We start from the raw sequence: 24,893 nt of genomic DNA on the forward strand, positions 1-24,893 counted from the left end.
TAATGAAATTAAAAATATATATTTTTTTACCCCTCCTGGGTGGTATGTTTATTCCTTAATCTCAGGTCCTCTACCTGGATAGCGATCTCAGATGTCACACCTGGAATCTGTTGAAGCCACTTCCCCAACTTTGGAGTCACAGCCCCAAGTGTTCCTATCACAACTGGGACTACTAATTCCTTCACTTTCTACATCCTTTCTAGTTCTTCTTTCAGTCCTTGGTATTTGTCCACCTTCTCATGTTCCTTCTTCCTGATGTTATTGTCATGGAGTAACACTTCAGGGTTAAGTTCTCAGCAGTGAGGAGCCTGACTCCACCCCCCTCTGACACAGCTCTGACAGTATTTAGGGATATTGGGCCAGAGGGAGGGTGCTTGGTGATTGATTGTTTGAGCTAACGTGTGAGCTGCCTCCTGGAGCTCCATAGGCTCAGCTACTGGGAACCTTGCACCAGACAAACCCTTCCAGCCTTTGAGCAAATGCAAGGATTGCTGCAAGCCATAAAGGATTATTGGAGAAAGGAAACTTTGCTACTTTACAAGTGGACAATATGTCTGGACTATTGGAGGACTACCCATATAAACCTTAAGTATAACTTTAAGCAACTAAGCTATCTGCCTACAAAATCATTTATTCTATGAACTGTTTCTTGCTCTGCAAATATATTCATTGCTACAAGTTACTAATCTCATGAAGGACAACTCCCATCATGCTTATTCACTATGAACTGTTTCTTGCTCTGCAAATATATTCATTGCTACAAGTTACTAATCTCATGCAGGACAACTCCCATCATGCTTATTCACTATGAACTGTTCTTGCTTTGCAACTATTCTCAGCCAATTGATTATTGTTCCTATTGAAGATTATTCTCATGAACTAATGTTACTTAATGCCTCTCTGAAGAAATACTTAATACTGAACTTTGTGTTGTTGAATTACTTGCAATTCTTATTATTGGATTATTGCCTAAATGCAATTCCTTTAAGTTTAACTCTTATTAAAACTTCGGTTGAATCAAGTTACCAGTGAATCTCTCTTTTCTTAAAGCTACAGTATTGATACTTAAGGATTCTCCATTTCTTTACTATTGTAATTAGGGAGTTTGCAAGCTGCAGTTGAGTTCCAAACCAAATCACCCCTAGTAGCCTAACAGTTATAGTCACTGAGTATTTAGGATCTTGACAGGATCATATGTGGTATCTCCCATTTGGACTTAGTCTGGTCCAATCCATATTCTGTGCAGATGTTTCGGTACACAATCCCAGCAACTTGGTTGTGTCTTTCCATATATGCTGTTCCCGCTAACATCTTGCATCTGGCTACTAGGTGTTGGACTGTCCCAGAGGCCTCTTTGCACAGTCTGTACCTGACTGCTAGTTTTTCCCTTATATCTGTTGTTATGCAATCTTGGGGTATGGATTCTGGTGCATGTAAAAATGTGGGTATGGGAATTTCTACCTCCTCATGGTGCATGATTGATTTCTTCTGTAGTCCATTTTTTAAATTCCAGTTGTGACACTAGATTTCTCTTGAAGCTGTTTGGTGTTAGGGTAGATGATGGTCTCTTGTAGCCTCTCTCATTGGGACTGCTGTTGTAGTAGCATTCAAGCAGGTCTAGGTTCTCACTCTGTGTCCAGGAATGATTTGTTCCAATAGCCCATTTGTAGTGATGTTCCGAACGGTTCGCTGGCGAATAGTTGCTGGAGAACATAGCTTGTTCGCGTTCGCCACGGATGGCGAACATATGCGATGTTCGGTCTGCCCCCTATTCGTCATCATTGAGGAAACTTTGACCCTATACCTCACAGTCAGCAGACACATTCCAGCCAATCAGCAGCAGACCCTCCCTCCCAGACCCTCCCATCTCCTGGACAGCATCCATTTTAGATTCATTCGGAAGCTGCATTCTTAGTGAGAGGAGGGACAGTGTAGCTGCTGCTGATTTAATAGGGAAATCAATAGCTAGGCTAGTGTATTCAGTGTCCACTACAGTCCTGAAGGACTCATCTGATCTCTGCTGTAAGGACAGCACCCCAAAAAGCTAGAACATCAGTCTTCTTTTTTTTTCCTGTGCAATCTAATTGCAGTTGCCTGCCTGCCTGCCAGCGTGTGTGTCAGGCTCACAGCGTATACTGTGCCCACTTGCCCAGTGCCATCACTCATATCTGGTGTCACTATAGCTTGCATTTAAAAACAAAAACAAAATATTTTTTGACTCTAATATAATAGCAGTCAGTTTCCTTCACACGTGTGCGTTTCAGGGCCTGCCAGGGCACAGTGTCACACCAGTGCAACTCATATCTGGTGTAACAGTAGTGTACATAAAAAAAAATAAAATAGAAATTTGACTGTGAAATAATAGCAGTAATTTTCCTTCACACGTGTGCATTTCAGGGCCTGCCAGGGCACAGTGTCACACCAGTGCAACTCATATCTGGTGTAACAGTAGTGTACATTTAAAAAAAAAAAATTTTTTGGACTGTTATAGATTGAATAGCAGTTAGTTGTCTGCAAGCGTGTGTGTCAGGCCTACAGCGTCTACTCTGCCAACTTCTGCCAGTGCACAGTGTCACTCATATCTGTTGTCACAGTAGCTTGCACGCATAGTACCACTAATCGGAAAAAAAATGACAGGCAGAGGCAGGCCACCCCGTAGGGGCCGTCGTGGTTGTGGTGCTGTGATTCCCTTTGGCCCTAGAATAATGCCCAGTGTTCAGAGGCCACGTACCCTGAACTCGAAAAGTTCTGAGGACATAGTTGACTGGCTAACACAGGACACCCAATCTTCTACAGCTTCCGCTCGGAACCTTGACGCACCATCCTCCTCCAGCTTAGCTTCGGGCACCTCTCAAGTTACCACTCGCCCGCCTGCCGCCACCACCAACACTAGCACCACAGCCGCTTCACTTGGTATGTCAGAGAAGTTATTTACACATCAGTTGGTAGAAATGAGTGATGCGCAAGCATTATTGCCAGAGGATGTAGATAACAGGGATATGTCTCAGTCAGGAAGCATTACACATATGGACATACGGTGTGATGATGATGATGTACCCGCTGCTGCTTCCTTTGCTGAGTTGTCAGATACAAGTGAAGCGGTTGATGATGACGATGCGTCCGTGGATGTCACGTGGGTGCCCGCTAGAAGAGAAGAAGAACAGGGGGAAAGTTCAGAAGCAGGACAGGAATGTGTGTGGCCATTTCAGGCATTGCTACACGGCCATGGCACACTTTTCAGATATCCAGCGGCGAAACAACATGCCAGTGAGGCGCTTGATTTGCGACAGCCCGACAAGTTGGAATTCAACACTCCTAATGTTCGACCGCCTGCTCCAACAATAAAAAGCCATTAACGAGTATTTGTATGACCAGAGTGCTAGGACAGCCTCTGTGGAACTGGGAATTTTTTTGCCACGCTACTGGACGCTCATGCACAATGCCTGTAGGCTCATGCGTCCTTTTGAGGAGGTGACAAACCTAGTCAGTCGCACCGAAGGCACCATCAGCGACATCATACCATTTGTTTTCTTCCTGGAGCGTGCCCTGCGAAGAGTGCTGGATCAGGCCATAGATGAGCGTGAAGAGAAAAAGGAAGAGTTGTGGTCACCATCACCACCAGAAACAGCCTTATCAGCATCGCTTGCTGGACCTGCGGCAACGCTGGAAGAGGATTGTGAGGAAGAGGAGTCAGAGGAGGAATGTGGCTTTGAGGAGGAGGAGGAAGACCAACAACAACAGGCATCCCAGGGTGCTCGTTGTCACCTATCTGGTACCCGTGGTGTTGTACGTGGCTGGGGGAAGAACATACCTTCAGTGAGATCACTGAGGACGAGGAACGGGACATGAGTAGCTCGGCATCCAACCTTGTGCAAATGGGGTCTTTCATGCTGTCGTGCCTGTTGAGGGACCCTCGTATAAAAAAGCTGAAGGAGAACGACCTGTACTGGGTGTCCACGCTACTAGACCCCCGGTATAAGCAGAAAGTGCCTGAAATGTTACCAAATTACCGCAAGTCGGAAAGGATGCAGCAGTTCCAAAATAAATTAAAAAGTATGCTTTGCACAGCATATAAGGGTGATGTCACAGCACAACGGGAATCTAACAGGGGAAGAGGTGAAAGTAATCCTCCTCCTCCCACGACCACGCCGGCAAGGACAGGACGCTTTACAGACGTGTTGTTGATGGAGCACATGCGGAGCTTTTTAAGTCCTACGCATTGCCACAGCCCTTCGGTGTAAACCCTCAGAGAACGACTCGACCGACAGGTAGCAGACTACCTCTCCTTAACTGCAGATATCGACACTCTGAGGAGCGATGAACCCCTTGACTACTGCTTGTGCAGGCTTGACCTGTGGCCTGAGCTATCCCAATTTGCGATAGAACTTCTGGACTGCCCCGCTTCAAGTTTCCTGTCAGAAAGGACCTTCAGTGCAGCAGGAGATATTGTCACTGAGAAGAGAAGTCGCCTAGGTCAAAAAAGTCTAGATTACCTCACCTTTATTAAGATGAATGAGGGATGGATCCCGAAGGGACTGACAGTGGGCAATACATTCGACTAAAAAAGGCCTGATGAGGGGGTCGCTTTTAATGTTATTTGAATAAACGTTTTTGTTTTTAAAAGTCCGGAGAGCAGCCTTCCCTTTTGTTTGTTTCTACATATCTTGGAGCTCTGGTGGTGCGCCCGGCATTGGACTGTTCTTCAAGCGTGAGTGCAGGGGATATATCTATTTATATATATATATATATATATATATATATATATATATATATATATATATATCATTTTCTAAGTGTAGTTATATGTTATTTCTGTATAATTATTTTACTTGATTAATTATGTAATGGAGGACCGGTCCTCTAACATTCCAGAAAATTTAATTTTCAAGCCCTATATTTGACCTTTTAACGTTCTAAAACCCTATAACACCTGTACATGGGGGTTACTGTTATACTTGTGAGACATCGCTGAACATAAGAGTGTTTTAAAATAGTAAAATGTATAATGACAATGGTATATTCAGCGAATATTCTGCTATTGTGTGAAAAGTACAAATAATGGATATGTACACTAAACTATGGCCAGGGTTTGTAACTAAGTGGGCACTAATAAAGATTGGACATATCCCATTCTGAATACCGTGGGTTGTTTATTTTTACAAATGGTATGTCATGATGGGGATAATTCTCATTCCAAGGTGGCCATATGGTCTCAAGTGCAATGTAGGTCCATCAAACCAATCTGTCAAATTTCAATTTGTAAAAACTCAAATGGGCAAGCTCTTTATTTGATCCTTTAACTTTCCATAAAAACATACAACATGGGGGCATCATTGTGATGGGACATCACAGCTAACTATGTATTTTATTGCAGTAAAAGTAAAAGTATTAAGACATTCACATTTAAAATGCCATGCAGAACTTGGAAAATATCAAAATGCCTTAATTTCTCACACGCTTGGATTTTATTTGCATTAAAGGGATACTGTAGTGCCAGGAATACAAAGCTGTATCCCTGGCAATACCGATCCCTCTTCTTTCCCCCTCCCTCGCATCAGGTAAGTAAACCCTTTATTTACTTACCTGATCCCAGCGCTGATGTCCCTAGGCGTTGGGTCGAAGCTCCGTCCTCTCTCCTCCGTCCCGCAACGAGTGGGGTCTAATGTGCATGCACGACAAATGCTGCATGCGCATTAGACCTCCCCATTGGAAAGCATTGAATCAATGCTTTCCTATGGGGAAAAATCTGATGCTGGATGTCCTCATGCAGAGTGTGAGGACGTCCAGTGTCAGATAATGGACCAAAAGTTTGTTTTACGATTCCGGAAGCACCCTCAGTGGCTGTCTGGTAGTCTGGTAGACAGCTACTGAGGGCAGACTTAGAGCTGCAGTGTAAACATTGCATTTCTCAGGAACTGCAAGATTTTACATTGCACTAGGTTCAAAAGGGACACAGCACCCAGACCACCAACAGAGCTTAAGTGGTTTCGGTGCCTACAGTGTCCCGTTAAATTATATTGAGATATATATATATATATATATATATATATATATATATATATATATATACTTTGATATTTGATGTGCTATTAAAGCCCTATTACTCCTGAACAAAATGATATATAATAAGTGTTGTTGCGCTTAATATAAAATAGGTAAATTATAGTTGAACAGACATATATAGTAAAATTCTGGGTTTTGTTTTGGTTTGGAGAAGCAACAGATTTGTGTTACCTCACCTCAATAAACACTATAACATATTTACTGGAATAAATAAAGTAGTAGAGGTAAGTAAAAAAAAAATACTTCACCTCCATTGTACTTCTGTGATGTGGGTGAAAACCTTGTTTCATAGTGCCTTAACTGCACTAATCCAACCAGGCATCTATAGAAAAATGACTTATGAGTGCATACACACTCAGGCATTCATCCTGTAGTGCTACACACACATGTAGTATGTATTCTACACTGCAGGGATTAAACTTATTTACATGCTGGGCCAGAAGTCCATACAAAGTTGAAAAAAACAACAAATAAATAAAAAAGTGTATTTTTTTTTATTTTTTTTTTAAAGACTGGGAAACTAATAGCCAATTGTTACTTGGTTGTGCAAAAATCTAACTATTGACAGTTAACTCTTTAAGTGCTTAACAGAGAATTTAAAAAAGAATAGTAACTTAAATTAAAGGACACTCTAAGCACCACAAATGAGAGAAGATCAATAGAAAGAGTTTATTATTGGAAAATCTGCAGCTGATAGTGGTGTTAACTTCTATCTCCACATTATTTTATACGGAGAGATAAATAACACCTCCAATGAGATTTCCCTTTTCTACTCATCCTCCCCAATCTCTAAATCCATTATTGATACATTTTCAAACTTTTGTGACATTTTTTCCCAGTAATGCCACTGGCACATGGAAATGATCAGAAGAAGGAGTTAGAGGAAAATCCTACTTGATGTAGTAGTAAGGGTCTCTGCTTTTCTCCCAGCCAAGTTAAGCCTCTGAAACCACTACCATACCCAGTGATGATGCCCGACACAGTGCCATGTACTGTAAACTTCCCTTCTGGCTCAGACAGATGCATTTGTTTCCACAATCGAGCACCCATCATCCTCAGGGGTGGATCCAGAGCTTCATCTTGGGAGGGACACATTAGGGTGGACCTCTGTAATGCATTCATTTTCTCCAAATATTATTGCAGAGCTCTGCAATTCACTAATTACTACTGCATATTACCACACATAATATAATACACATATACACAATGTGTGACCCCTTAGTAATATCACCTCAGTTACCAATTATTCACCATTACTGATAATTTAAATCCTAACATCTCTATCTAAATTGATCATTCTGTCTACCAACATGTCTACAACATTGATCATTCTGTCAACAACAGGTTCTATTTTCCCTGCTTTCCTATGGGGATTTAGAAGACTCTGTACATCCACATGCAAAGCATGAGGATGGCCAGCATCATTTAATGTAGGTAAACTCTGTCTGGTAGACAACGACTAGAGACAAGACCTCTTCAATGAGAAGAGGTGCCTGTAGTGTCCCCATAAGAATAAATAATAACATGTCTCAATATGTTCAATGGTGTGAAACATCTGTGAAATGTGAGAAAGTCATCCAAGGAATACAGAAGTTTTTAACTTAACCATACTACTGATAGTAAAGGATATATATATATATATATATATATATATATATATATATATATATATATAAAAACAAAAATGTGGTCAGTTTCAATGTCAAGTTACAGGCAGCATTTTCCAGGATCATTTATGGATGTATTCATCTATCATTCTAAATGCCTCTGTGGGTACAGATTAGGAATAGCATATAATGGGTGGTGAAATATGGAGTAAACTATGCACTAGTTAAATGATTGAAGGTTATTAGTCAGGATTCGCATGGCATTGAAACCATCGTTCAGAAAGATGATGAAATAATCCTTTATCAGTGAGATGCTACTGTATGTTTTCAATTGTTTGAAATTAAATCTACCTTTCTTGACTCTTTGACATGATTCCTATAGCAACACGGATACTATTTTATATTGCTCTGCTTATTCTAGTTTTCTGCTAGATGTTCTGTCTTGTGTTATTTGAGTAAGACACAAAACGTGTACATTCGATGCACTAACAGCAGGTCAGTCTATGATCAGACAAACAGCAGCTGCTTATTATTTTGTATTGACACTCTAAATTGTCTCCTTGGAAATGTTTCAAATATTATGTGACCTATGTTTCAATACTTCTCGCAGATTTCACAGGCTGTCACTGCCAGTCAGACATCACTATCACAGACAACTGTAATGGAAACTGTAACTATGGTGACTACACGGGAGCAAATTCTTGTTAAGCATGGTAAGGATGAACTGCCACCACCTCCACCCCAAAAGAAGAGACAGATCCTTGTCGAATCGGAACTTAGAAAGAGGTGAGAAACAGAAAGAGAAATTGATTTTAAGTTAAAAAGTCATATCTGTCACTATAATAATAGTGATAATAATAATAATGATAATAATACATTGTTTTATAACACTAAAAACTGTGCCAGGTTCCCAATCACCGAGAATAACAGATTGCACTATTTGAAACAACATAACTCGTTTTGATGACCTTGGAACGAGTTTTAACCTAAAGTAATGAATGTTTATTTATTGTGACAATATTATGGTTTGAATTATGGCAATTGTAATCACCACATGTTAAAATTAGATTTACTGATGTATTCCAAACAAGAATCTAATTTATGCACATAATTACATTGTTCCTCTCCTTTGTGATTTCATGCCATTGAGCAAAGGTAGGCCAATCCACATATTGTGGGCTACATCTACCATATTGTTCTAAAGGCCATAATGCTGGCAATGCATTATTAGAAATGTAGTCTGCAGCATCAGGAGTGTCGGAGGATGCCTACCCCTGCCATAGAGAAAGCATATAAAACATATGAAACCAGTAGCATACTCTGTTTTAGGGCAACCCAAACTGTTTGCATCACATACACATTTACTTATTTTTCATCTGCTGAATTGACGTTTCTCCTTTTAGAAGTTGGTCCTTAGCTCACCAACGTTTGCTGTTATTGAAACTACCCACCCATGGTACAGTATGTGCAATGAACCAATGTAATTGTTTGTTAGTCAAGACAGGTGACGCTCAATATATACCATATGGAGAAATAAACTACAATAAAATAAACCTAAAAAAACAAACAAACAAGTTGACCAAGACATAATTTGCAGCTGTATAACACTGTGGCCATGTATATAATAATTGACCACTCACAGTTTAGAAATGAAAGAACACTTATAACATAATGCCAAATCATCCAGTGAAATGCACTCCCTGAATCTCCTTCTGCTCAATGAACCAGCAAACCGGGAACCAACACAAGAAAATGGGAGTAGGCACTGTCAGTGGCTGCGCTACTGCATCAAGGCAAACCTCTTAGATAAGTCCTACACTAACAATTCAACTTGCAGATTTTAGCTAAAAAGACATAGCACATAAGGATGGTGAATGGGCCAAACAAATACATGATTCCATGGCCCTGTCAAATTATGGTCCCTAGGCAGCTGCCTAAGTTTGCCCTATGGTTAATTCTGCTCGCAAGTTCCTTGTCTTATTGTTGGAAAACAGGGTTAGTATTTATGTTAAGTGGTTTTGAGAAATCACATGCAATTAGTAAATATCCTATACATTAATTTAGGAGAAGGCATTTTTTTTAATTCAGGGGTTACAGGATCATTTTTACTAGTTATATTATTCATTAATATACTTATCATCTTGCATTGAATAATTAATACATTCATTCACTCTTAATTTTTCCCCATGGGAATGTATTTTTCTTATTGCCAAAGGTTGGTTTTCTCCTACTCACTATAAAGATGTTAATGGATTTGAAAGAGATTAACAAAAAGTCAGCTAAATAATACATTAAATGTAAGGTTTGAACTAGTAAGAGACAGAAATAATTAGTATAGTGTGCACTTCTTTTCTTACGTTTTTAGAACTGAATCAATAATTTTAATATCTAAACTCATGCCACAGGACAATGTCACTTGGTCACTGTGACATCCAGCTACAAATTACTGCTTCTCCAGGATATATTTTCAGATTCACTGTTGTTATTAACTATGAACCTGACAAAAGTAGTGATAGCAGATAAGGACAATGATGTAAGATATAGGAGAAGAATGTAGAACAATGTGCATGGAGCGGAACAATAGGATTTAGGGGAGATATTGGGACTGGCAAAAGGTAGAAGAGAAATGGAACAAGAAGAGAACAATTATGAGGGTGAACAGAAATGCACAAAGAAAAAAGAAAGAAAAGTCAAAGAAAAATAACAAGTATTTTTATGCAAGCAGAAATCAGCAATAGAAAAGAAAACGAAGAGCAGCAAAAACTATTTAAAAAAAACATATGGATAAAAAGGAAAGTAAGACACATCAAAAAAGGCACACTGAAAATTATATAAAGCTGAAGAATATTGAAAAGAAAGGAGAGCAAAGGATTAAGGGCAAAGAAAGAGGTCACAAAACACAGATAGAAATGGGCATGTGTAAGATAAAGAACTTTGGATAAAAGAGAGGAATGCAAAAAAGAGAAAAAGCATAGACAAGAAGCAAAGAAAATAAAAAAAGCAGGTTGACTTTGAAGAATGGTAAGGTAATAAAAGGTAACGTTTAAATGCAAGACAGTACAGAGAAGAACTGCGTAGTTAGACAGTAAATAATGTGTGTTTTTATAATAAGCCATCATATTTTTTTTTAATTTAGCAATCTGATAGTCTGATTTACTGTTTTTCAGACCTACAGTAACATGATTTTATTTCTAAAAAAAATTACCAGGTTCTGTAATATCTAATATAAAATTATATTTTGCTGTGTTCTCTATTTCTATGGCAGTGATGGCTTATTCAGCAGGAATCAAGTAAAATATATATGCAATATTACAAATCCCATTTTCATTTCCCCATTGCTAACTTCAACAATATTTTTCCTTTTTTCTTGGTTGATTTTCTAACCACTCGATCCTACATTTCATACACTGCATTCATATCTACTTTATGTTCATATAAATATCATCGTTCTCTTCTACATCAGCTAAACTTTCTATATGAGCTCCCCATGTCAATTTAGGCTTACTCCACTTAATTTACCATCAATGCAAGTTATCTTTTCCTTTTTTTTTTACATCTGAACTGCTGTCGTCTCAAATATGTTTTGACACCTAGGCATCTAGTGCAATGACTACCATGTAGACATTTATTCTATGTCCTCTATGGTAACCTAGTTCAACAGAAATACATCTGGCAATTGTGTTGGTGTCAGACTAAATACTGACCTATTGAACTTTTGATCACCTAATTGATTAGTGGCACATTTCTTGTCATACTTATTAATGGTCATGAAGATGTGGACAGGTTAGATTTTGTGAACAGCATAAAGGTAATTTTTAGGGTTAGAGAACATGTTAGAATTTAAGGTATATGTAAGAGTATTAGGGATGAGCTATTTGTGCCTGTGAGACCAAAGTCACGGCCTACCATACGGTAATATAAAGGAGTGATCTAGACCTTGGGCAGTATACCAATGACCATGGCAGTTCTTTCACTCTAGCAATACAGATGTTCTCCTCAATGTATACATGTGTTTTATGATCACATTCAGTACACTAACAAAGACTGATCAAGTTGGATAAAATAATAATAATGAAAATAATTTTTGTCAAACCAAGATAATTTTTAGTAAGTATTTCTTACATTTGTATATAATGAGGGATTATACAGACTCCCATGCAATTCGCTGGCATAAAATACCTTTATTTACTATATTTATTTTCTTATCTGCAGGCTCACAAACATTGTGCATTCTCAATAGGTATGTTTTGCTATAGACAATAATCTTGTAGAATATGCTAGCAAGTAAACAGATTTTTAAACTTGAGTTGTTGACCTTAAGCAGGCGCTGAACTGTGAGTCAGTACAAGCTCCTGCTTGACATTTATGCAAAACATAGAAACGGATTATCAAATATGACAAGCAATTGTAACATGCAAGCAGGGATGCTGGGTTTACAATAGAATAATGTAGTATATTAATGCATTTTGACAGGGCATGGGGTATAGCTACACACAACAATGTCAGCTAGAAAACTATAGTTCTAGTTTAAGAAGGCAATACATTTTCTGATTCATTGTTGAGACATTTTGTATTCTGTTGTTTTTTTATTGTTGTTTAAAATAGCAAAATAACCTACACACCATGGGATTAAATTTGCTAACTTATGGTAGAACAGCCAATTTGGGATTAAAGGTGAATCGCAAAGTAGGGATGTGCATGGGATAAAAATTCGGTTCAGTAAAAAAATGTGTCTGCTTCAGCAATTCAGACCAATTTGGTTTGGTTCGAACGTCATCCACATGTCCAAATGGCATGAAATTCGTATGAATGTACATTCGGAACCAAACGAATCGCACATGTCTATCCTATATAATAATTGACTAATGATGTTTGTCTTATGCAGTCATGCGCAGTAGAGAGTGCATGGGACACACATCCAATGCCAGGCAGCGAGGGAGGGTTTGTAACACAGCTCCCTCGAGCATCCTTCAGGGTCCTCTGGCAGCCGCGATGTGACGCGTACAGGATATGACATTATTGCACAAAAGGAATGAACTTATTGGTCATGATTCCTGTCATCATTCACATAATATTCTCTCCCTCTCTCTTGTTTTGCCACTTTTCAGAAATCAAAATCACTTCGGCACTTCCGAACTACCGAACTTCATCACTTCGGAACTTCGGACATTCGGAAGCATCCGAATGTCCGAATGGCATGAAATTTGTGCAAATGTACATTTGGAACGAAACAAACCGCACATGTCTATTGCAAAGTTTTTGTTGCACAGCTCTCAAATTGTATGTAATAAGTTGTACGACTAGTTTGGCCCATATTATCTTGAAATACCTTTTGAGTGGGAAAACAGAAGTTTGGAACAGCAAGCTTTCAGGAGAAACCATGTTAGTAAGGAAGTTCAAATTGTATACTTTAAAGGAATGCTCTAAACAATGTATCCACTAGAGCTTAGTGTACTGGATATGTTGCTTGGTTTCTGTGTGTTCTGTCAACTGGTTTTGTATAATCATTTAGAAGTGGATTTACAAAGATGGGGCCCTCTGAAGCCCATTTGGAGCACTCTAATGGTATGTGGTCTAGTTGGGGGAGATATAAATCCTTTTCCAAGCTGTGCTAGGGTACATGATATTAGATTTGTTTCATTATGAACTACAATTAGCCTGAATTAGGATCAATCAGGTGAAAATATGAACCACTACATTGACTAATCACAAAACTAATGGCTCATGCAGTGGACTTGCATGTTCATTTACATAGTTACACAGGCTGAAAAGAGATTTGCATCCATAAAGTTCATTCTCGTTCACATCTGTTTTTGCTGTTGATCTACAAGAAGGCAAAAAACTTTCCAATTTTGCAAAAAACTAGAAAATAATCCCTTCTTCGCCACAGAATAGCAGTCAGATCTCTCCTTGGAACAAAAAACTGTTACCCCACATATGATTTGTGATTTGGAATTCTGCCCATGGTACCAAAAAAAGAGATGATTGGTGGGAAAAAAAGATGATTGATGGTTGGAGACAACCACTGAATGCTTATCTTAGAATTAAAAAATATTTACTTATTATTTAATATTTCTTACAGATTCTCTTCTTTTTATCTCTATTGGTTACTTTTTCACAACTTAATTTTGAACTAAATCATGGTACCAAAAAATGCACCTATCACAGTACTACAAAACATATACCTCAATATAATACACTTTCCAAATGATTTAATACTGTTACAAAAACTTTTCAAATCATTTTGCTACAGAAATCACCATTAAAGTCTAGGGGAATTTTTGTAGATACAATGCTTGTAAAAATCTTCTAAGTTTGCCAAGAAGTCTGCCCAATTGTGCACTGGATATCCTGACCAATCAAGATATATTCACGTATATGACACTTCCCTCTAATGGCCATTGAAGTAACTAAATAACCTCCATTTGTTTAAATATGCGTAGGGATTTCGGAAAGAGAGCAGGTAACTTTTTTCTTTGGTTTTTACTGTATATATTGGGGCTGATGTGTGCTATGGTCGTTGCTGCCGCCCAAGAGTAGTGGGAGTTTGAGCACAGGGCTTGTTTTTTTGTATATGTGTATATATATATAGTGTAGATTGGATTAGCCGTATTAGTCCAGTAGACAAGATGCCAAAATGCCAGAGTATTGCAGTATGAAATTATACTTTTTTTATTGGACTAACATAATATTTCAAAGACAAGCTTTCAAGGGTTTTCCTCTCTTCCTCAGGTCTGAAGCAATACTGATCAACCTGATAGAGTTTAACACTTAAAACAACTGATGTTAGAGAAGGATATGTAGTGGGGTGAGATAATATGTAAATGGTTTGTGGGGCTGTGTACATACAAATTTAAGGCCAATTTAATTATTTAACAACAAACCAAATTATATGATAAGATTTTGGCTAATAGATAAGCAAAGATTATCCCCTTTATGATCGATAGTGATCAGGTCGGATTTGTACATGGTCGACAAGCCCCAGATTGAACCAGGTGATTCATCGACAATGTCACCCAATACGCTAAACTTCTTTATAGCTGACCTAGAAAACAGATTTTTATGTACACAGCCTCATACACCATATACATATTATTGTTACATCGATGATATTTTTATAATATGGACAGAAGGAGAAGAAAGCCTAATAGACTTCCATAAATCATTCAATTCATTCCACCCGTCAATAAACCTTAAAATGAACTTCTCAAATCATAGTGTGAGTTTCTTGGACTGCACAGTAACTGTCACAAATGTCATTCTTCATTCATCTGTATACAGAAAACCCACAGATAGATATCCACAATTCCAGCTTCCATCCCAATCACACTAAACAAGATATGATACACAGCCAGGCTACCAGATGATATTGCATTTGCTCTGACACAAGAGACAGATGAACAGACAAACTGACCACAGAACAGGATCTCACACAGAATGGCACTGTGCAATACAGTAAATCACTATGCAAACTGTGTCAACATATATGTGGCAATAACACAGCCAGACACAATAAAAAAACATACAACATTAAGGGATCATCTTCATGCACATCTGCAAATGTGGTGTACATGGAGAAACTGGCCTAAAAGGACCACTATAGTGCCAGGAAAACAAACTTGTTTACCTGTCACTATATAGTCCATATTTTTTCTCACTGTATATATATATATAATATATAACAATGTCCAAAAGCTTGCACTCCAGTATAATTAGAAATTTATAGCCCGGTGCTTGTCGGCATCAATTATATACGTAGTAGTTTGAAAAGCACTCCAAGGACTTCATATAAGGTGAAAATAAACTTAGCTTTATTCTGCAACAACCAAGGTGATCGACGTTTCAGTCCTACAACAGGACTTTCATCAGGATAACAGTGCATACAAAATGTGACAATATATATAGCAAACATAATTATTCAAAGTACATAGGATACAGCTGAATCTTACCTGAGTTTGTGTGTGCTCCAGTGTCCTGCCAGCCGAAAAAACGCGGGCAAAAGCGGATTCTGCATATTGTATTTAGCAGCTGGGGCTGCTGTGAACCTCTGCGTGTTGGAGGTTGTCATGGCAACCAGCCGGGACGCTTAGAGGCGTGTTTACATTCCTGATAGTAGCCGCAAGTGCGATCGGCAGCACGGACACGGAAGCAGCACAGCACTCAGTTTAGGAGGAAGATATACATCGGACTGATATATGATAAATACACTCGGGCTGACAGTGTTGTACAGTAATACCTAGTGAGAAGAAGGGAGGCTAGACAAAGCTAGCAGATATATACAAATGCTAAACCGGAGAAATTTATAAGAGATATACCGGATCAATTAATACATATTCATATTCATGGGGGTGTCTAGTACATAATGTAACTAATGTAAATACAACAAAGTATCATCCCCAAATAAATAATAGTTTAAGCGGATACCACTTCGTTCAACTGTGTGCATAACCCCATAAGTTAATAATGGAGTGTATTAAGTTCATGCTTAAACCAAATGACTAGGGTTATGGTACATGTCCAATTCACCATATGTGCATCATACAGGCATATTAGTACGTCCAGAATGACCACCAACGGTAAATAACGGTAAATAACAAAACTGGAAATAACATAACCGAGATGATAATTGATTGATATCATAGGTGGCATATATGCAATGTAAGATATCTATGTGTTATGTCTCAGGATTACATGTGTGAGGGTGTCTAGTGGGGCAGGAGCCTGGAGTGGAGAGTCTCGGTGGGTATTACAGTATCGTCAAAAATTATATACACACCTATCTACATATTTACAAATTTACAATCAGGGCTCGTAGTTTGCCTTATATACCCTAGTGGATAATAATAGCTAGAATGCTGTGGTTGGTGTGCCTGTAGAATGTATCTAATACGGTATGTTAAATCCACAATGCACCAATGGAAACCCGACATACAGGGGATTAATGTAGAGCAATGTCCATATAGCATAACAACCCAACATGCATGGAACTACTGTAGAGAAATGTTCATATTACATAGTAGGGAAGGGTCTTATAGAAAGATGCCCAGGCTGTATTTTTCATTTAGGTGCACCCTAGGGGCCTAAATGAAAAATACAGCCTGGGCTGTATGAACATTTCTCTACAGTAGTTCCATGCATGTTGGGTTGTTATGCTATATGGACATTGCTCTACATTAATCCCCTGTATGTCGGGTTTCCATTGGTGCGTTGTGGATTTAACATACTGTATTAGATACATTCTACAGGCACACCAACCACAGCATTCTAGCTATTATTATCCACTAGGGTATATAAGGCAAACTACGAGCCCTGATTGTAAATTTGTAAATATGTAGATAGGTGTGTATATAATTTTTGACGATACTGTAATACCCACCGAGACTCTCCACTCCAGGCTCCTGCCCCACTAGACACCCTCACACATGTAATCCTGAGACATAACACATATATATCTTACATTGCATATATGCCACCTATGATATCAATCAATTATCATCTCGGTTATGTTATTTCCAGTTTTGTTATTTACCGTTATTTACCGTTGGTGGTCATTCTGGACGTACTAATATGCCTGTATGATGCACATATGGTGAATTGGACATGTACCATAACCCTAGTCGTTTGGTTTCAGCATGAACTTAATACACTCCATTATTAACTTATGGGGTTATGCACACAGTTGAACGAAGTGGTATCCGCTTAAACTATTATTTATTTGGGGATGATACTTTGTTGTATTTACATTAGTTACATTATGTACTAGACACCCCCATGAATATAAATATGTATTAATTGATCCGGTATATCTCTTATAAATTTCTCCGGTTTAGCATTTGTATATATCTGCTAGCTTTGTCTAGCCTCCCTTCTTCTCACTAGGTATTACTGTACAACACTGTCAGCCCGAGTGTATTTATCATAAATCAGTCCGATGTATATCTTCCTCCTAAACTGAGTGTTGTGCTGCTTCCGTGTCCGTGCTGCCGATCGCACTTGCGGCTACTATCAGGAATGTAAACACGCCTCTAAGCGTCCCGGCTGGTTGCCATGACAACCTCCAACACGCAGAGGTTCACAGCAGCCCCAGCTGCTGAATACAATATGCAGAATCCGCTTTTGCCCGCGTTTTTTCGGCTGGCATGACACTGGAGCACACACAAACTCAGGTAAGATTCAGCTGTATCCTATGTACTTTGAATAATTATGTTTGCTATATATATTGTCACATTTTGTATGCACTGTTATCCTGATGAAAGTCCTGTTGTAGGACTGAAACGTCGATCACCTTGGTTGTTGCAGAATAAAGCTAAGTTTATTTTCACCTTATATGAAGTCCTTGGAGTGCTTTTCAAACTACTACGTATATATATATATATATAATAGCCAAACTATTGCAGCATGCAATGATAACTTTTTTAGTGGACTAACATAATATTTCAAAGAAAAGCTTTGAAGAGTTTTCATCTCTTCCCCAGTTTTGAAGCACTACTGCTCAATCTTAGATTAACACTTAAAACAACTGATGTTAGAGAAGGGGAGGGAGGGGGTGAGTTGGGTGTCATAAATAGCAGAAGATGTGCCTGAAAGTAAAAGTTGCAGATTGGCTGAGAATAGCAAGGAAAAGTAAATAAACAGAGTGAATAAGCTAGTTTGGTTGTCAGTGGAAAAATATTCAAAATAACAGGGGATCAAATGCTTTTTTCCCTCACTGTATAAATAGTAAAATGATAGCACTCTCAGAACTTTCAAGTAAAACTTAACTTAACGTAGAGAGATATTGTGCCATCTTGCCCTTGTCTGAGATTTTATGACTAATGGAGACAGAGTTCCAAGAACAAATCTCTTGAACCTCAAGGACCACACTGACCACACTACCTGCAAAGATGCTCCCATTGTGCTGAACACTCCTGGAGGTAGTCTCGCACCCAGTCAGACTTTCTCCATTATAGATTCATATTATGTTCATACAGCAAAGCCATTGCCATCACCAAACAGTCATACTTTTCCTCTCTCATTAGTTCATGCTCTCACAATCCTAGGTGTCTCTTTGATGCCTATAACTCTCTTCTTTGCCCTGCTCAAACTAACCATACAGCCAATAGCTTTGCATGCTACTTTACTGACAAGATTGAACAGCTAAGGAAGAATTCTCCCCACCCTGCCTTTCTCTTTCTTAACCACACGTAGATAATGCCTTTCCTACCATTCAGACTTTCTACCCAGCTACTAAACAAAAGGTGGTTGCGCTTATCCTTTCGCCTCGCCTCACCACTCGCCAGCTTGATCCTGTCCCATCTCTCCCCTTGTCTTGTGCCTTCCTTAACACACATCTTCAACTGCTCTCTCTCTCTCTTCTGGCATTGTCCCTGCTGACTTTAAACATGCCACTGTAATATTTATCCTGAAAAAAAACATCTCTCTCGAACCATCCTCCTCCTCTGACTATCATCCCATTTCCCTGCTCCCTTTTCCCCAGTGGCGTACATACCGGGGTCGCAGGGGTCGCGGCTGCGACCGGGCCCGGCCCACCAGGGGGCCCGGCCGCCCTGCGACCGAGGTATGTATGTCACTGGGCCAGCCTCTTCTCCTGGGGGGCCCAGGAGCCGGCCACCTCAGGGTCCCCCGAGGCTGGCCCTGCTGTCACCCGGCTGGCCGGTCCTGCGGGCGCGCAAGGGAGCACTGTCTCCTGAGTGCTTCCTCTTCAGCTCCCTCGCGCACCACACTGATACCGGAGCCGGAAGATGACGTCATCTTACGGCTCCGGTATCAGTACGCGGCGCGCGAGGGAGCTGAAGAGGAAGCACCCAGGAGACAGTGCTCCCTCGCGCGCCCGCAGGACCGGCCAGCAACACCACTGGACCCCAGGGAATCCCCTCAGCTCTCCCACAGGTAAGGAGGCTGGGGGGATTAAAACAAATGTGTTTGTGAGTGTGAGTTAGAGTTAGAGTTAGAGTATGAGTGTGAGTTAGAGTATGAGTGTGAGTTAGAGTGTGAGTTAGAGTATGAGTGTGAGTTATAGTATGAGTGTGAGTTATAGTATGAGTGTGAGTTAGAGTATGAGTGTGTGTTAGAGTGTGAGTGTGTGTTAGTGAGTGTGTGAGTGTGTGTTAGTGAGTGTGTGAGTGTGTGTTTGTGAGTGAGTGAGTGTGAGTTAGAGAGTGTGTGTTTGTGAGTGTGTGTTAGAGTGTGAGTGAGTTAGAGTGTGAGTGTGTGTTAGTGAGTGTGTTAGTGAGTGTGTTAGTGTGTGTGAGTGTGTTAGTGTGTGTGTGTGAGTGTGTGTGTGTGTGTGTGTGTGAGTGTATGTTAGTGTGTGAGTGTGTGTTAGAGTGTGAGTGTGTGTTAGTGAGTGTGTGTTTGTGAGTGAGTGAGTGTGAGTTAGAGTATGAGTGTGAGTTAGAGTATGAGTGTGAGTTAGAGTATGAGTGTGTGTTAGAGTATGAGTGTGTGTTAGAGTGTGAGTGTGTGTTAGAGTGTGAGTGTGTGTTAGTGAGTGTGTGAGTGTGTGTTTGTGAGTGAGTGAGTTAGAGTGTGAGTGTGTGTTTGTGAGTGTGTGTTAGAGTGTGAGTGTGTGTTAGTGAGTGTGTTAGTGTGTGTGAGTGTGAGTTAGAGTGTGAGTGTGTTAGTAAGTGTGTTAATGAGTGTTAGTGGGTGTGAGTGTGTGTGAGTGTATGTTAGTGTGTGTGTTTGTGAGTGAGTGAGTGAGTGAGTGTGAGTTAGAGTGTGTGTGTGTGTTTGTGAGTGTGAGTTAGAGTGTGAGTGTGTGTTAGTGAGTGTGTTAGTGAGTGTGAGTGTGTTAGTGAGTGTGTTAGTGAGTGTGAGTGTGTGTGGGTGTGTGTGAGTGTATGTTAGTGTGTGAGTGTGTGTTTGTGAGTGTATGTTAGTGTGTGTTAGAGTGTGTGTGAGTGTATGTTAGTGTGTGTGTGTGTGTGTGAGTGAGTGTGTTAGTGTTAGAGTGTGTGTGTTAAAGTGTGTGTGTGTGTTAGTCTTAGAGTGTGTGTGAGTGTATGTTAATGTGTGAGTGTGTTAGTGTGTGTGTGTGTTAGAGTGTGTGTTAGTGTGTGTCTGTTACTTAGTATATTTGTGTGCATCTGTTAGTGAGTGTGTATGTATGTCTGTCACTGAGTGTGTGTGCCTGTTCATGAGAGTGTGTGTGTGTGTCTTAAGCACTTACCTTTCTCCAGCGCCGGACTCCCTTGGCGCTGGGAATCTCTCCGCCCCGATCCGCCTCTCAGCTATGAATGCGCATGCGTGGCAAGAGCCACGCGCGCATTCAAACCGCCCATAGGAAAGCATTACTCAATGCTTTCCTATGGACGTTCAGCGTCTTCTCACTGTGATTTTCACAGTGAGAATCGCAGAAAATCCTCTAGCGGCTGTCAATGAGACAGCCACTAGAGGCTGGATTAACCCTCAGTGAAACATAGCAGTTTCTCTGAAACTTCTATGTTTTCAGCTGCAGGGTTAAAACTAGAGACCTGGCACCCAGAACACTTCATTGAGCTGATGTTATCTGGGTGTCTGTAGTGGTCCTTTAAGTGTATGTGTTTATGCATGCACTGGCGTACATACCGCGGTCACACAGGTCGCAGCCCTGCGACCAGGTGCCCGCCGTCATGTGTTGCGGCCCCAGCCCGCGCAGAGTAAGCGCGCGCGCGGGGGGGGCCCACGGATCAGTTTTCGCACCGGTGCCCCATGGGTTGTGTGTACGCCACTGCTTTTCCCTCAAAGTTTCTGGAAGGACTTGTCTTTACCCGTATGTCTCGTGTACTCAATTCCAACTCTCTCCTTGACCCTCTACAATCTGGCTTCCGTTGCCCTCCACTCTACTGAGACTGCTCTTATCAAAGTTACTAACGACCTAATCGCAGCTAAATCCAAAGTCCACAGCTTCATACTAATTCTTCTTGACCTCTCTGCTGCCTTTGACACTGTTGATAATTATCTCCTTCTTTAAACTCTTCAATCACTCGGTCTCTGGGCCTCTGCCCTTTTGTGGTTTTTTTTCTCTTATTTCTCCCAATGCTCATTCATGTCTCCTTTTCTAATGATAACTCCTTCTTTCGTACTGTCTCAGTTGGAGTCCCCCAAGACTCTGTCCTTGGTCCCCTTCTATTTTCTCTTTATTCTTCCTCTCTTTGCAAACTTATTACCTCATTTGGATTCCACTATCACCTGTACACTGATGACACCCAGATATATCTCTCCACCCTGGACCTCTCACCTGCCGTTCTGCAATGTGTCACTGTTTGCCTATCTTCCATCTCTGACTGGATGTCCTCCAGCTTTTTGAAACAAAATTTCTCTAAAACTGAGCTCCTTGTCTTTCCTGCTCTTAATACTGCTCCTTGTCTTTCACTCTTCCTTCAAGTTAGTGTTATCCACATCAGTCCATCCTTGCAATCGTGCTGTCATGGTGTCATACTTGATTTTGGCCTCACCTTTGAGCCTCACATTCAGCATGTTACCAAGTACTGGAGGTGTTGGTTACAGCTGCCCTGACCTATAAAAAACACACTCCAGTTCTGGGTTTGCTTTTCACAAGAAGCATTGCCTGATGTGAATGATGCCTCACACAAAAGAGCTCTCAGAAGACCTACGATTAAGAATTGTTGACTTGCATAAAGCTGGAAAGGGTTATAAAAGTATCTCCAAAAGCCTTGCTGTTCATCAGTCCACGGTAAGACAAATTGTCTATAAATGGAGAAACTTCAGCACTGCTGCTACTCTCCTTAGGAGTGGTTGTCCTGTAAAGATGACTGCAAGAGCACAGCGCAGACTGCTCAATGAGGTGAAGAATCCTAGAGTGTCAGCTAAAGACTTACAAAAGTCACTGGCAAATGCTAACATCCCTGTTAGCGAATCTACAATACGTAAAACACTAAACAAGAATGGATGTCATGGGAGGATACCACAGAGGAAGCCACTGCTGTCCAAACAAAACATTGCTGCACGTTTACAGTTTGCACAAGAGCACCTGGATGTTCCACAGCAGTACTGGCATATATTCTGTGGACAGATGAAACCAAAGTTGAGTTGTTTGGAAGAAACACACAACACTATGTGTGGCGAAAAAGAGGCACAGCACACCAACATGAAAAAACCTCATCCCATCTGTGAAGTATGGTGGTGGGGGCATCATGGTTTGGGGCTGCTTTGCTGCGTCAGGGCCTGGACGGATTGCTATCATCGAAGGAAAAATGAATTCCCAAGTTTATCAAGACATTTTGCAGGAGAACTTAAGTCCATCTGTCTACCAGCTGAAGCTCAACAGAAGATGGATGTTGCAACAGGACAATGACCCAAAGCATAGAAGTAAATCAACAACAGAATGGCTTAAACAGAAGAAAATACGCCTTCTGAAGTGGCCCAGTCAGAGTCCTAACCTCAACCCAATTGAGATGCTGTGGCATGACATCAAGAAAGCGATTCACACCAGACATCCCAAGAATATTGCTGAACTGAAACAGTTCTGTCAAGAGGAATGGTCAAGAATTACTCCTGACCGTTGTGCACGTCTGATCTGCAACTACAGGAAACGTTTGGTTGAAGTTATTGCTGCCAACGGAGGTTCAACCAGTTATTAAATCCAAGGGTTCACATACTTTTTCCACCTGCACTGTGAATGTTTACATGGTGTGTTCAATAAAAACATGGCAACATTTCATTCTTTGTGTGTTATTAGTTTAAGCACACTGTGATTGTCTGTTGTTGTGACTTAGATGATGATCAGATCACATTTTATGACCAATTTGTGCAGAAATCCATATCATTCCAAAGGGTTCACATACTTTTTCTTGCAACTGTATATATATGAACAAAAGTATTGGAGCACATCTCTTAATTATTGAATTTAGATGTCTCATTCAGACCATTGCCACATGTGGATAAAATCAAGCCTAGCCATGCAGTCCGCATTTACATACATTTTTAAAAAAAAAAATGCTAAGTGGATTAAAGCATGACACTGTGTCAATTGTAAGTAGTATATTAAAAAATTGAAGCATTTAGGAACATCAGCAACTCAACCATGAAGCAGAAGACCATATAAAGTCACAGAGCAGGGTCACCGAGTGCTATGGTGCATTGGTATGTATTACATAGCTGAAAAGTGCCAAATGTACACTGGCATTAATGTCAACACACAAAATGTGTGACAGGAGCTTTATAGAATAGGTTTCCTGACCAAGTAACTGCATGCAAGCCTCATATCATCAGGTTCAATGCCAAGCATCAGGCGGAGTGGTTTAAAGCATGCCACCACTAGACTCTGAAGGAGTGGAAATGAGTTCTGTGAAGTGATGAATCTTGATGTTCTTTTTGGCAGTCTGATGGGAGAACATTACTGCCTGATGTTACCAGCATTGTGCCAATTGTAAAGTTTGAAGGAGGAGGGATTATGGTATGGGGCTGCTTTTCAGGGCTTGGGCTAGACCCCTTGCGTCCAGTGAAGGGAAATCGTAATGCTTCTGCATGCCAAGACATTTTGGACAATGCTATGCTTCTAAATCTTGATGTTCTTTTTGGCAGTCTGATGGGAGAACATTACTGCCTGATGTTACCAGCATTGTGCCAATTGTAAAGTTTGAAGGAGGAGGGATTATGGTATGGGGCTGCTTTTCAGGGCTTGGGCTAGACCCCTTGCGTCCAGTGAAGGGAAATCGTAATGCTTCTGCATGCCAAGACATTTTGGACAATGCTATGCTTCTAACTTTGTGGAAACAATTTGGTGAAGACCTTTTCTATTCCAGCATGACTGTGTCCTGGTGCCCAAAGCAAGGTCCATAAAGACATGGTTGGAGGAGTTTGGTGTGAAAGAACCAAATAATTAATTCCAGAAGTGGCTAACTCCTTAACATATACCAAAGGGCCAGGGGATGTCAAGTCCTCTGGCCCTGAAATGGTTAATATTGTCTTCTGAAGTGTCTAGTTGTCCTAAATCCCTAGCCAATCCTCCTATTACTCTACAAATCCTCTCAAACTTTAACCTGTAGTCAAAGATTTATACGTATTTGTTGTAGTCTTGATTAATGATCCCTGAGGTTCTGTATCAAAGATGGAACACATCCAGACTTCTAGGAGCTCTAAGCACAGCTCCTGTGTAGGACTTTAGTGAGGTGTCGAGGAACATGAGCTCTGCATGTGATGGGCAGAGACTAACATAACCGGTGTGGCCTACCACAAAGGGAGGGGACTATTGCTGCACTCCCCGACACGATGCACGTC

General features: G+C 40.4%; 1 protein-coding gene across 1 annotated transcript in view; it reads left to right on the forward strand.

Moving 5' to 3' along the window:
* DMD (dystrophin) overlaps positions 1 to 24,893 on the forward strand; it is a 2,317,639-nt gene that overhangs the window by 854,218 nt on the left and 1,438,528 nt on the right. The window contains exon 17 of the mRNA XM_063457949.1: positions 8,281 to 8,456. Coding sequence (XP_063314019.1) covers positions 8,281 to 8,456 — 176 coding nt within the window. The remainder of the gene's footprint in view (positions 1 to 8,280; positions 8,457 to 24,893) is intronic.

Source organism: Pelobates fuscus, chromosome 1 (genome assembly GCF_036172605.1).
Source record: "Pelobates fuscus isolate aPelFus1 chromosome 1, aPelFus1.pri, whole genome shotgun sequence".
Lineage (NCBI taxonomy): Eukaryota > Metazoa > Chordata > Amphibia > Anura > Pelobatidae > Pelobates > Pelobates fuscus.